A 12,707-nucleotide genomic window follows, 5' to 3' on the forward strand; every position below is an offset into this window, starting at 1 on the left:
TGAACTTATGAATGCCAGATAATGACAAATGCTTGGAATGGTTCTATTTTGTTGTCTGATGGCATCAGTAGAGTATTTCTCTCTTTATTTTGCTTTTTGACAAGTGTGCCTCTATTGTCACTCACATGTATGTAAAATTTGTAAAAACTGAAAACAGGGGCTATGACACAAATTTATTCACATACAATAAGCATTTAAAATATTTTCCTAGAGTCATTTAATATGTTTTAGGTGCTAATACTAAATTTATAATGCTAATAAATGTAAAAGAAAATGGCCACAAATTTATACCAACTTAGTCACTTTTGCTTAAATAAGATTCCTTACTGTTTTATTGGATTGGAAGTGGAGATTTTCTTGTTTCAGGTCATGTAAAATCAATGTTTTTTGCTGCTTCATTACATCATGTAATAGGCCAAATAGAGATTAAAACAGCACAGAAGAGTCAGAAAGGTGTGAAGTACCTTTCTGACAGGTAGCAAAATTCTTCAAATAGCTAAACTAGTTGAGGTGTGATTCCCCCCCTCTGGGCAAGCAAAAAAGACAGAAATACACCCCGGAAAGAGATTCTTTATGGACCAGATGGATCAACATGTATCAGTTATGGACACAGAGCATCACTTCAGTATCAGGTGTCAGCAAGATGGAGGAGAACTGGTGTGAGGTAGATGGGCTACAGGCTGAACTTTGACCAAAACTCAAATTCCAGAAGATGTCATTTTCTAGATACTTGTTTCAGGCAGTGATCCAGGAAGAAGTTCATCATATTTGAGTAACTGCTCCACAGTCTCAGAAGGGGCTTCATAAATATCTGCTCCTGCCCTCATTTAAATTATCCTTAAAGTTTGTAGATTCTTGTCTAACTTTAGATGTGCAGTCAAGCAACACAACAGACCTTTTTGTGCTGCATTTCAGAAGCTTCGGCTGATCAGTGCAACTTGATTTTCAGCAGATTACTGCTCATTTAGTAACTTTAAAAGGCCAGATATGTCATGATGATGTCGTTTTTTAATTATAACACTTAAACAAGTAGAGTATTGTAGATTCTTGATTTGCTTGCTTGTAGTTAATTATTGTAATTACATATTTTTTAGATAAAGACTAAACTTACTTTTCTTTGAATATTAAGTTTTTAGTTGAATGCTGCCTGTTGTTGTGTAAGTGATGTTTATTTAGTCTAAAAAGATGTTGTTTCTCATGTTTTTACACTTCTCTGTTCTGTGTCTAGTTGCTGGAGAGTCTCCAATCTATGGACTCCAGGGGCAAGCTGTCGAGTTGAAAACAAACATCAAATCTACCCCTGATGAAATTCTGTGGAAGCGTAATGGGAACAAAGTGTTAGAGTTTAATGGCATTGAGGAGACACTTTATGGCTCCTTTAAAAACAGGGTTACTCTTGACTGGCATTCTGCAGATCTGACAATTGAAGGCCTCACATTTGAAGACAGTGGAGACTATGAATTGGAAGTGTTCACAAAGAAAATATTGGATCGTACATCTTATAAATTGCAAGTCATTGGTAAGTCTTTTATTTTTTTCATTTATATAATTTAATAGTATTTTATTATATAAAAAAAAAAAGTGGTAAGTTTATTGTTGTGTTCCAGCAGTAGGAACACATAACACAAAGAATATCGGGGGCATTGAAAGGCTTGGAAAGATGGAGGGAAAATAAGTCCAACAAATTACAGAAAGATCTGCAGACATGCAGGAGATATATTTCCCATTCCAGTTTTTCTTGTTTCTTGTTCCTTTTTTTTTGGCTACAAACAATGAGAGGAAATTACAGCGGTTGGCTGTGCAAGGCTCATAAAAACCTTTTCAGCATTCAGTGCCGTTATGTTGCAAAGATGCCCACTGCCCTGCCCATGACTCACTCACATAAAACCTAAAAGTGTGGGACAATGGGTAATTCTTCCCATACAAACTCCTTCAGTTTCACTCTTTTTTTAATAAATCTTTAATCATGTAGAACTCATTTTTAATGAAATACCCATCAGGACATAAGTTAGTGACAAATAGGCGCTAATATAATCAATAACTACAAATAAAGTTAAACAGATTGTAGGCTAACAAGCATGAACATACGATATAACGATATAAAACCTGAAATTTTACAGTGTATGTCAGAATAAATGTAAATTTTTTCATTTGAAAGGTCGTGATCACCTGTGGTTCGCCAGTGTAGAAGAGTCTTGAACTTGCAGTTAAACTAATGGTATAGACAAAAAAAAAAAAAGTCAAATTCTAATCAGATCAATAAAAAAATTACCCTGCTTTTCACTTGAAATGGTACTTCGGTAAACTCCACCTACAGTTTCAAGTCTTTTTTAATACAGCTTGATGTTCACATGATAAAGCAGTTGGTCAAAATGCCTAAATTTATATCTCAGAACTTCTGCAAACAAGTTACTTTGGTTAGGTACATTACTCTGAAACGGTTTACCTTATTATAATCACGATTTATGAAAATGAAATGAGTATCTTAATGCAAGTAAAAATGTGCAAAATATACCCAATTACATGCCACCCTGAATGAGGCCAGTAACTGTTGTCATCCACAAACACTGATAGGGTTTTGGGCTGTACTTTGCTGAATGGTTATGAGTTATCTGAGTAAACAGCAGTTGGATCATAACACAACCCAGCTGTCCTGAGGAGGCTGTGTGCTTTTTGCTTCACTTCATCAAACAGTTTATTTGTTTCCTTGAAATCATCCCCTACATTAAAAACCCACTGGCCTAAGTTAAACTGCTCATGACAAGGCTACAACAAGCTGGACTAACAGTAAACTAATATGTTTTTATTTTTACTTGCAAAAAAATAAAGACGTGTAATAAATAGATTTTATGTAGTTTTGTGGGTAGAAGTAAAGCATCAGAATCTTCTACCATAGCTCCTAACAGATTATTATTGAATCAAAACCTAGTTTGTATCTTAATACATCACCTATTATCAACCTTTGATTCCTTTCAGAAAGAGACTTTGATCTTAGAAATGATTGACTGTTTGGTTAAATGTCTCATGATATTTTACCTTTACATAACCACATTATGATTAAATTAATAGTAAAAGTTAAAATACAAATACATGCTATTAATTACATACAGTAAAAATATGTTTTTCTTCCCCCCTTTTGACATGATAGCTCACTTGGTTTTAATTATTTAACTCCTTCATTCACTTCTCTGTTTATAATATTTTTCCCTTATCCTGGACTGGTATTGGGGTTTAAACACATTTGTTTTTAGTTGTGTTTGTATAATTATTTTGCATGTAATTAAGAACATTTTATTTGAATTTATGTCATAATTTAGACAAAGTGGCCAAGCCTAACGTTACCTGTGAGATGCACAAAGATGGCGGCTCAGATGAATCTGGAAAGCATGCCACGCTGACGTGCTCTGTAGAATCCAGACAGTTTCAGTCTTTAATGACGTTTGAATGGAGCTCAAATGGAAATGTGCAGCGTGGCCAGAATTTGACGATATCTGTTGGAGATGGGCATGACAGTGAAGAGCACACGTGCACCGTGAGCAACCCGCTCACTAGAGCATCCACAGTGTTCACTGCTAAGGAGTGCAACCCCGGTAAGACTGTGTGGACATCAGAGTTACTCTGTAATGTTGTGAAATTTTATACAAATTTTCTTTTTTAAACTTAAATCATTGACCATCGGTTTAAATACGAAAAAAGTTTACTACTGTTTATTTGTTTATTTGTAATCTGTGTATCTCGCTCGCTTTAAAAATAATTTTTCAAATAGATATTTGCTTTGTTGGCTGCAGTTCATGTGTACAAAATATTTAAAATATTCTTTGTTGTGGACAGAATGAGCATTGACATGTTAATGTGTTTTTGGCGGCTTGTTTGACTTTTGGTTTTTTATACTTTCATTTTTCTGTTTCTTTCAAGTTAAGGAGAACTCAACAACGCTGATTGTCATCATTTGTGTTATATGTGCTTTACTACTTTTGGCTGCACTGCTCTTCATCTTACACCGTAAAGGTACTGTTACACAAATCAAAAAAGAAATCCACCTTTGCTAAATTTTTTAAGACCCTTAACCTATTGGTATTAAAATGTTAGGAACTGGACACTTAAATGATTTATTTATCAAGGACGGAGAATATATAGTAACTGCTGTCCATGTGTTCTGGCCACCATTAGTAACACTTGATGCAATAATGATGTCTCATTAGGGAGACGTTATTATTTATGTCCCATAAATACCAAAAATATTTATATGAAGCTATTTACATGCAGTTTTATTTATTAAGTTACTGCTACTGTGAATTCTAATTTTCACTATCTACAGCATAAAAACTAAATGATGATGTTTCTCTCATTTCCAGGATGCTTTTCAACAGCAGGGAAAACTGATGTGGAGAAACAACCCTGTCGTGGTATGATAAAAATATGTATGATGCTGTGTTTTCTCTGAAATGTGATTGCAGGTAACAGGTTTGAAGTACTTTAGTTTATTGATGATTAGATTCCTGATTAATTAATTGAGAAAGAGAGAGAGAAAAGTCACTGGAAATCCCCAGGAGACCAGCCAAAACATGAAAACCGTCAATTGTTAAAATCATTTTAACAGTTTAACACTGTGTAGTTAGTGAGAAAAATCTGGCATTTTTTAACTTCATGAATATGTTTCAGTGTATAATCAGATTTTTGTACCCATCTGGTATTAAACAACTGATTGTGACAGGATTATTCAGAAGACAGAACAAGTATTTAATAAATATTCACAAGAACATTTGGAATGTATTTAATCAAATATGATTTTATATTAACTATAATAACTTAATCATAACCTTTGTTTTATTGTATTTCAGATGAGGGAGTCAGTCGAGAAGGACAGCCTCTCATAAACAGAGCCCCTACGCTGCCCTCTCATCAGAAACTTGCCCATTTACACCACAGGAATACTGAGGATGAGGATGGTCACTCAGAGTTAGGGGAGCACTCTCCAAAAGGTACAGTCCCAGTGAGGCTATCCTTGATTTCATATGTTTTATTTAAACTAATGCAACATTCAGAGTTACAAAATTTACAAATAACTAAAAGATGAATTTGTAAATTAATAAAAAAAAATGAACAATAGTAATATAACAGCTTATACAAACTAATATGTTTTTTTCTCTGGGTGTCTTACATGCAGCCAAAGACAAAAAGTAATGAATTGATTTAAGTTAAAGAATCAACACGTGTCTGAAATAAAAAATTCTGATTGTACGAACAGCTGTTTAATTCTTGCATTTTAGCAACACTGTTATTTATAAATATTAACATTTTCTGTAAACCATGCTGCACATTGATTTATCTAGTTGTGGTTCACCTTTTTGCAGGTAATGTCAGGGGTCGTGTAAGTGATATAGAGCAAAGGACGACTCAGCAACATGCAGCAAAAAGTAATCTTTTGTTATCTCTCTAATTTCTCCTAATGATAAATTACTAGGCACATTTCCTTTCAGAGCTTAAACATATCCATGACGTTCATGTTTTTTTAGCTGTCTTATATGTAACAAAGTACAAAACAATGAGTTGAAATAAGTTTAGGGCTCTGCACGTGTCTCATTTAGTCTCTGACAAAAACAAAGTAAATAGTTTGACTTACAACAACAATGATTACTTCAGTATGGCTTTGCCTCTGACAGCATTATTTAAATTTTCTGTGTTTCAGCTAAAGACAAGGATGGTGGAATCTCTCCCACCCATGTGTTGAACAGCCCCTGTTCAGCCCCTGTTCAGGATCTTTCTGTGAATGATCAAGAACCTGCTAATGAAGACAAGCACAAAGACGCTACAGAGAAAGACGACTCTGAGAGTTATTCTTCTGAGTCGGAGAAGGCAGATGATGCTTTAGCTGGTGAGTTGGACAACAAGTAGTATTACTTGTGATCAGAGCTCTACAACCTCATTCAGCTGCTCTTTGTTCAGACAGTAGCACGTGAAGTAAACGCGTGGATGTGTGATGCATCATGAAAATAAATTAAATGATTTGCTTCATTTTTCACAGTAATGCAGATCTGGCTGTTTTCAAAGATTTGGCTCCACTAAACGAGCTTCATTTCATTTTCATTTAGTGTCAGTCGGAGCTTCTAACATAATGTAATATAGAAATTATAAATAATAGAAACAAGTTGGCGTCTCCCACTTTCCGCAAGTGTTAACAGTAATAATTACAAAGAAGAACACAAGTTACCATTTCTAAAGCCACATTGGTTGATGGAATAAAATTACTAGTTATGTGATTATATTTATTAAGCATATAAAATTTTTAATTGTTTCGTTAACATCAGATAATGATTCTAAGTAGATTGTTTGATTTGCTACAAAAAAGATGATTTCAGTATGGCTTTGTCTCTGACAGCATGATTACTTTTTTTTTACTGTGTTTCAGGAAAAGACAAGGACAGTAAAACTTCATCTCCTCCCCCTGTAGGTCCAAAACCACGTCCTGTCCCTGCTGATAAAGACGAGCTCAAAGAGGCTGCAGAGGAAGACGGCTCTGAGGGTGCTTCTTCTGACTCTGAGAAGAAGAATGACGCTTTACCAGGTGAGTTGGACGACTGTAGTGACCACAAGTAGTAACACTTTTAATCTCTCATTCTTGTTCCAGTAAATAACATTTAGGACATTTTTTGGAACAGAAAATAAATGTTTTTCTTTGCCTTGATAATAAAATATTATGAATGCTATTATGATTTACAGAACCGGTCAAGATCCGAGTCATCAAATTAGAGAAAAACAATCAGCAACACACACCAGCAGCAGGTAACCTTTATTTCTTTGTGTAACAAACTATTTGTAAGATCAGTGAAATTACATTGATGATGCTCTTTAAATATGCTATATTTTGGAAAGTAGATGATTTTTTTCACCATCAAATTCTCATGTTCATTAAAGATACTTAGGAATAATTTTCATGTGTATTTTGAGTATAGTTCAGTGTAGTGTCAGTTCACAAAAGTCATTTCAAAGCACCTTACAGACATAAACAGTTTAAGGCAATTAATTGTGACCCATTTAAAACATTTCTGCACCAGTCTGATTTTTAATAACTGTGTTCATACAAGCCAAATTATAAAAATATTAGCCTAGCTTAGGAAAACCAAGAGATTGCATTGAATCTATTCTTGAGTGTAATTCCCATCATGAGCATGCACGGAGCAACTGGCCACAGTGGAAAGGAAAAAACTTCCTTTCAACAGGAAGGAAAATCCTCCAGCAGAACCAGGCACAGGGAGGGTGGCCATCTACCTTAACCAGTTGGAGGTGAAGAGCCCGGGACAGAGGAATCAACAACCACCACTTTTAGCTGGGGAGACCTGCTGAGATAGAAGAGAAATACAAGTTAATGTCGCCGATAATGTCATATACTTATACATGGAAAATAAAGAGCATGAAAGGAAATGCTCAGTGCATCATGGGACGTGCCGCTGCAGTCTAAGCCTATAGCAGCATAACTAAAGGGATGGATAAACCATGCTTAACTGGAAGATTTATCAGAAAGGGACATTTCATGCCAAATCTTAAATCCTGATTATATTAATTAATATTGTATTAATATCTATATTGACATCTTCAACTTTCCAGAAGTGTTTAGTTAACAGTCTGAAAATATGAAGAAAACTTGAAATTCCATTTCTAAAGCCATTGGTTGAGAGAATATTACTACATTTGTGTAATTATATTTATCAAGCAAGTAAATTTTTTAATCACTTTTTATTTTTAACAGTAAACAAGTTTCTGAGGAGATTGTTTGATTTACGACCACAAAGATGACTTCAGTATGGCTTTGTCTCTGACAGCATGATTATTTCTTTTTACTGTGTTTCAGGACAAAACAAGGACAGTAAAATTTCATCTCCTCCCCCTGTAGCTCCAAAATCATCTTCTGTGTCGCATCCTTCTGTAAATGACCAAGAAACTGCTGATAAAAATGAGCTTAAAGAGGCTGCAAAGAAAGACGACTCTGAGAAGAAGAATGACGCTTTATCAGGTGAATTGGACGACTGTAGTGAGCACAAGTAGTAAAACTTATAATCTCTGTCTCTCATTCTTCTTCCAGTAAATAACATTTGAGTTATTTTTAGGGACAGAAAATGAAAGTTTTTCTTTACCTTCTCAGAGCTTTATGTAGGCCTGTCGTGATAACAAACTTTGCTGTGCGATTTATTTTCTCAAAAATTATTGCGATAAACGATAACATAGTGCAAAGCGATAACGTCATTTTCAGACCATTTTCAACTAATATAATGACAATGCCATAATAATGCAAGTACACCCCTTCACAGATCAATAAACTTTAATTTCTAAAAAACATTTAACACTGGAACTGGAAAAAAAATTAAATCAAACAAAAACAATAAACAGATTTGACATCTAAGTCTCATTAACAACAAATGAAAAGCAAACACAACCAAAAACAATAAAGTCTCTGTTCTGTAAACTAAATTGTCCTTCAAAAAATATATTAAAAAATATTAAACATGGGGCTCAGACAGGGAAACCCAGTAAAACTACCAGTTAGTACCATTTTATAAAAAAAACATACTGCGCATCGTTGCTGTTTGTGAAGCTGAAATATCTCCCCTCATTGCTGCATGTCAGACTGATCTATGAGCAGTGAGTGAACCGCACTGCTGCGATGCGACACTGCCCCTTTTTCACATATGCCAGGACACCGGCTCAAAAGTAATGTGGCCACTGGGAATCCTCCCGAACCTCTCGATTAGCCAGAATTGCTCTTGATGTGTATTTCAGCGTGAGAAATCGGAGGTTTAGCTTAAGAAGCCACTGAAATGGGTGAGTCTCACGGCTATTGCATGACAGTTGGCAGTCCTGTAAAACAAATGCATTGACCGGATCGCACAGGTTAGCGGTTCACCACGGTCTCCTGCTGCAACATGCTGCTGTCATGTATGACACGAGAGCGATCACTCCGCAAGAAACAAGAGAGTTCAGTCGAGATACTCCGTAGTGAAACCTGTTGTCATACACAGTCTATGGTAAAGTAAGATAGAAAAAAACTAATGAAAATTATTGTGGCCGGCAAACTTCTCGCGCTCATTTTTTCTTTCTGTGAAATGAATTGTCTTACTGCTTATCACGACAGGCCTAGCTCTATAATTTATTATTAATGATAATTAATATGTTGTGAATGCTATGCTACGGTTTTAATTAGCTCATTGGCATTGATTTACGGAACCGGTCAAGAGCCGAGTCTTTAAATTTGAGGAAAACAATCAGCAACACACACCAGCAGCAGGTAACCTTTGTTTCTTTATGTAACAAACAGTTTGTAAGATCAGTGAAATTACATTGATGATGCTTCTTTAAATAAGCTATATTTTGGAAAGTAGATGATTCTTTTTCACCATCAAATTCTTATGTTCATTAAAGATACTTACGAATAATTTTTACATGTATTTTGAGTATAGTTCAGTGTAGTGTCAGTTCACAACAGTCATTTCAAAGCACCTTACAGACATAAACAGTTTAAGGCAATTAATTGTGTCCCATTTAAAACATTTCTGCACCAGTCTGATTTTTAATAACTGTGTTCATACAAGCCAAATTATAAAAATATTAGCCTAGCTTAGGAAAACCAAGAGATTGCACTGAATCTATTCTTGAGTGTAATTCCCATCATGAGCATGCACGGAGCAACTGGCCACAGTGGAAAGGAAAAAACTTCCTTTCAACAGGAAGGAAAAACCTGCAGCAGAACCAGGCACAGAGAGGGTGGCCATCTGCCTCAACCAGTTGGAGGTGAAGAGCCCGGGACAGAGGAATCAACAACCACTACTTTTAGCTGGGGAGACCTGCTGAGATAGAAGAGAAATACAAGTTAATGTCGCCGATAATGTCATATACTTATACATGGAAAATAAGGAGCATGAAAGGAAATGCTCAGTGCATCATGGGACGTGCTGTGCAGTCTAAGCCTATAGCAGCATAACTAAAGGGATGGATGAACCACGCTTAACTGGAAGATTTATCAAAAAGGGACATTTTATGCCAAATCTTAAATCCTGATTATATTAATTAATATTGTATTAATATTAGTGCTTGGCAGGTTAACGCGTTAATCGCGCGTCAACGCAACGCTTAATTAACGCCGTTAATGTTTTTAATCGCGCGTTAAATTTTTTTTTTTTTTTTGCTGGCCGCTGGCTTTGATGACAGAAACATGGCGTCCATGTCTCCCTTCCCTGCTGCAGCGGTGCGTCTGACTTGATAAGGAGAGAGCGGGTTTATTAAAATAAAGAGATGTTTTCTGTCTGGAACGGGAAGAAGAAAAAAAGAACCGACGTTTCTCTTTGTCAAAATACATGCAGATGGACAGAACATCGTAGTTTTTGGACAGGAAACTTTTTTATTATTTTTTTTTTTAACAAACGCGGTTTTAATTTATGCAAGACAGCAATGGTAAGACATGCATTCTGACTTTTACAAACATGAAGCATAAATCGGGCCTTCTTCTGCCTCTGGTTCGGTGAATCTTGGTCATAGCGAGATGAAACTTCCAGCTGTGGAATCTGTGAGATGTGAGCTTTCAGTAGAGGAGTCGTTTGTTCATGTTCATGCCATGGGGTGGACACGGGGAGACATAATTTGTGTTTACATGTTTTTCGGACTTTGTGTAGCTGCTCTTTAAATAATTTGTTGTCTTAACTGTGTTTGTTGGTGATAGAAATGGTTTTACTGAACTGGTAGCTGAGATTCTGGACTTTCTGTGGATACCACACATGTTTATAGTTACATCTACAGGCCTGACGTTACACCCGGAAGAAGATGTTAACCCCTTAACTCCGGAAGCGGAGGCTGAAAATGAAAGTTTAGAGAAATTATAGGCCAGAAACCAGGATAATGAAACACTGAAGCTGCATGGATGGAAGTTATTGTGCATTGTTACGACCCGACTTATATTGTGAATATTTTTCTCTCCTCACCATCTAGAAGCTGTGAGATTCTCATCCTGCTTTCTGTCTGTTCACCTGATGCTGATATTCATCACATATTGTTCCTTCTATGTTTAGAAGGAAGCAGCTTCACAGCTTTAAAATCATCCTGCTGACTTTTTACCTTTTAGTTAGTAAATCCTGAACATTTCATCCTTCTTTGTCATAAATATTTGATTTTATAAATATATATTGAGAAATGTTTTATCTGAAAATTGCTGCTAAACCTGTTTATGTGTTTAGTGCAGCGGTCTGCAACCTTTCCAATCCAGAGAGCCATTTTCCCCTCAGCCAGCTAAATAAAACTACTTTAGAGACGCAAATGTTACCAGACTTTTCAAAAAGGCAACTTAATATATATTTTTAATGAAGAGCCACCATAGGATGTTTGTTATTTTTGAAGAACCACATTTTTATTTCCATTTTTAAGGTTTTAAAATAAAGAAAAACATAAAACCTTTATTTAAAAAAAAGAGGATAGACAGACCTTCTGCTAAGGAATGTTGATATTTGTGGAAAATGATGTAAAAGAAAGGGAAACAAAAGTCCATGGTTTCCAACCTAATGACAAGAAAGACAGATTTAAAAAAAATATTTTAGCCATGTATTTAGAGGCATTGTGGAAGGTCCAGAGAGACACTTGCAGCTCCAGAGTTGCAGGTTGGAGACCCCTGATGTAGTGTTTGTAAACCAAAACTTACTACATTTTCTTTTTATAGCTGTAGGCCATTTTTTAAAGGAAAGAGACATTTTGCGCGTAACGATGCGATTAATCGCAGCATGTCATGCGATTAATCGCGAATAAAAATTTTAATCGTTGCCCAGCACTAATTAATATCTATATTGACATCTTCAACTTTCCAGAAGTGTTCAGTTAACAGTCTGAAAATATGAAGAAAACTTGAAATTTCATTTCTAAAGCCATTGGTTGAGAGAATATTACTACATTTGTGTAATTATATTTATCAAGCAAGTAAGTTTTTTAATCACTTTTTATTTTTAACAGTAAACAAGTTTCTGAGTAGATTGTTTGATTTACGACCACAAAGATGACTTCAGTATGGCTTTGTCTCTGACAGCATGATTATTTCTTTTTACTGTGTTTCAGGACAAAACAAGGACAGTAAAATTTCATCTCCTCCCCCTGTAGCTCCAAAATCATCTTCTGTGTCGCATCCTTCTGTAAAACACCAAGAAACTGCTGATAAAGATGAGCTTAAAGAGGCTGCAAAGAAAGACGACTCTGAGAAGAAGAATGACGCTTTATCAGGTGAATTGGACGACTGTAGTGAGCACAAGTAGTAAAACTTATAATCGCTGTCTCTCATTCTTCTTCCAGTAAATAACATTTGAGTTATTTTTAGGGACAGAAAATGAAAGTTTTTCTTTACCTTCTCAGAGCTTTATGCAGGCCTGTCGTGATAACAAACTTTGCTGTGCGATTTATTTTCTCAAAAATTATTGCGATAAACGATAACATAGTGCAAAGCGATGATGTCATTTTCAGACCATTTTCAACTAATATAATGACAATGCCATAATAATGCAAGTACACCCTTTCACAGATCAATAAACTTTAATTTCTAAAAAACATTTAACACTGGAACTGGAAGAAAATTTAAATCAAACAAAAACAATAAACAGATTTGACATCTAAGTCTCATTAACAACAAATGAAAAGCAAACACAACCAAAAACAATAAAGTCTCTGTTCTGTAAACTAAATTGTCC

At 35.4% G+C, this 12,707-nt stretch overlaps 1 protein-coding gene across 4 annotated transcripts in view; it reads left to right on the top strand.

The window, feature by feature from the left end:
• Positions 1-12,707, top strand: part of LOC121650766 (nucleolar protein dao-5-like) — a 29,227-nt gene that overhangs the window by 1,448 nt on the left and 15,072 nt on the right. For 3 of the 4 annotated variants that reach the window (XM_042002486.1, XM_042002487.1, XM_042002488.1), the window contains exons 2-12: positions 1,229-1,519; positions 3,318-3,590; positions 3,916-4,008; positions 4,356-4,406; positions 4,842-4,982; positions 5,355-5,417; positions 5,690-5,875; positions 6,410-6,565; positions 6,721-6,783; positions 7,850-8,011; positions 12,085-12,246. In XM_042002486.1, the coding sequence (XP_041858420.1) occupies positions 1,229-1,519; positions 3,318-3,590; positions 3,916-4,008; positions 4,356-4,406; positions 4,842-4,982; positions 5,355-5,417; positions 5,690-5,875; positions 6,410-6,565; positions 6,721-6,783; positions 7,850-8,011; positions 12,085-12,246 (1,641 nt within the window). The remainder of the gene's footprint in view (positions 1-1,228; positions 1,520-3,317; positions 3,591-3,915; positions 4,009-4,355; positions 4,407-4,841; positions 4,983-5,354; positions 5,418-5,689; positions 5,876-6,409; positions 6,566-6,720; positions 6,784-7,849; positions 8,012-12,084; positions 12,247-12,707) is intronic. The other variant, XM_042002489.1, reaches the window with a different exon arrangement.

Source organism: Melanotaenia boesemani, chromosome 12, assembly GCF_017639745.1.
Source record: "Melanotaenia boesemani isolate fMelBoe1 chromosome 12, fMelBoe1.pri, whole genome shotgun sequence".
In the NCBI taxonomy this organism is placed as follows: Eukaryota; Metazoa; Chordata; class Actinopteri; order Atheriniformes; family Melanotaeniidae; genus Melanotaenia; species Melanotaenia boesemani.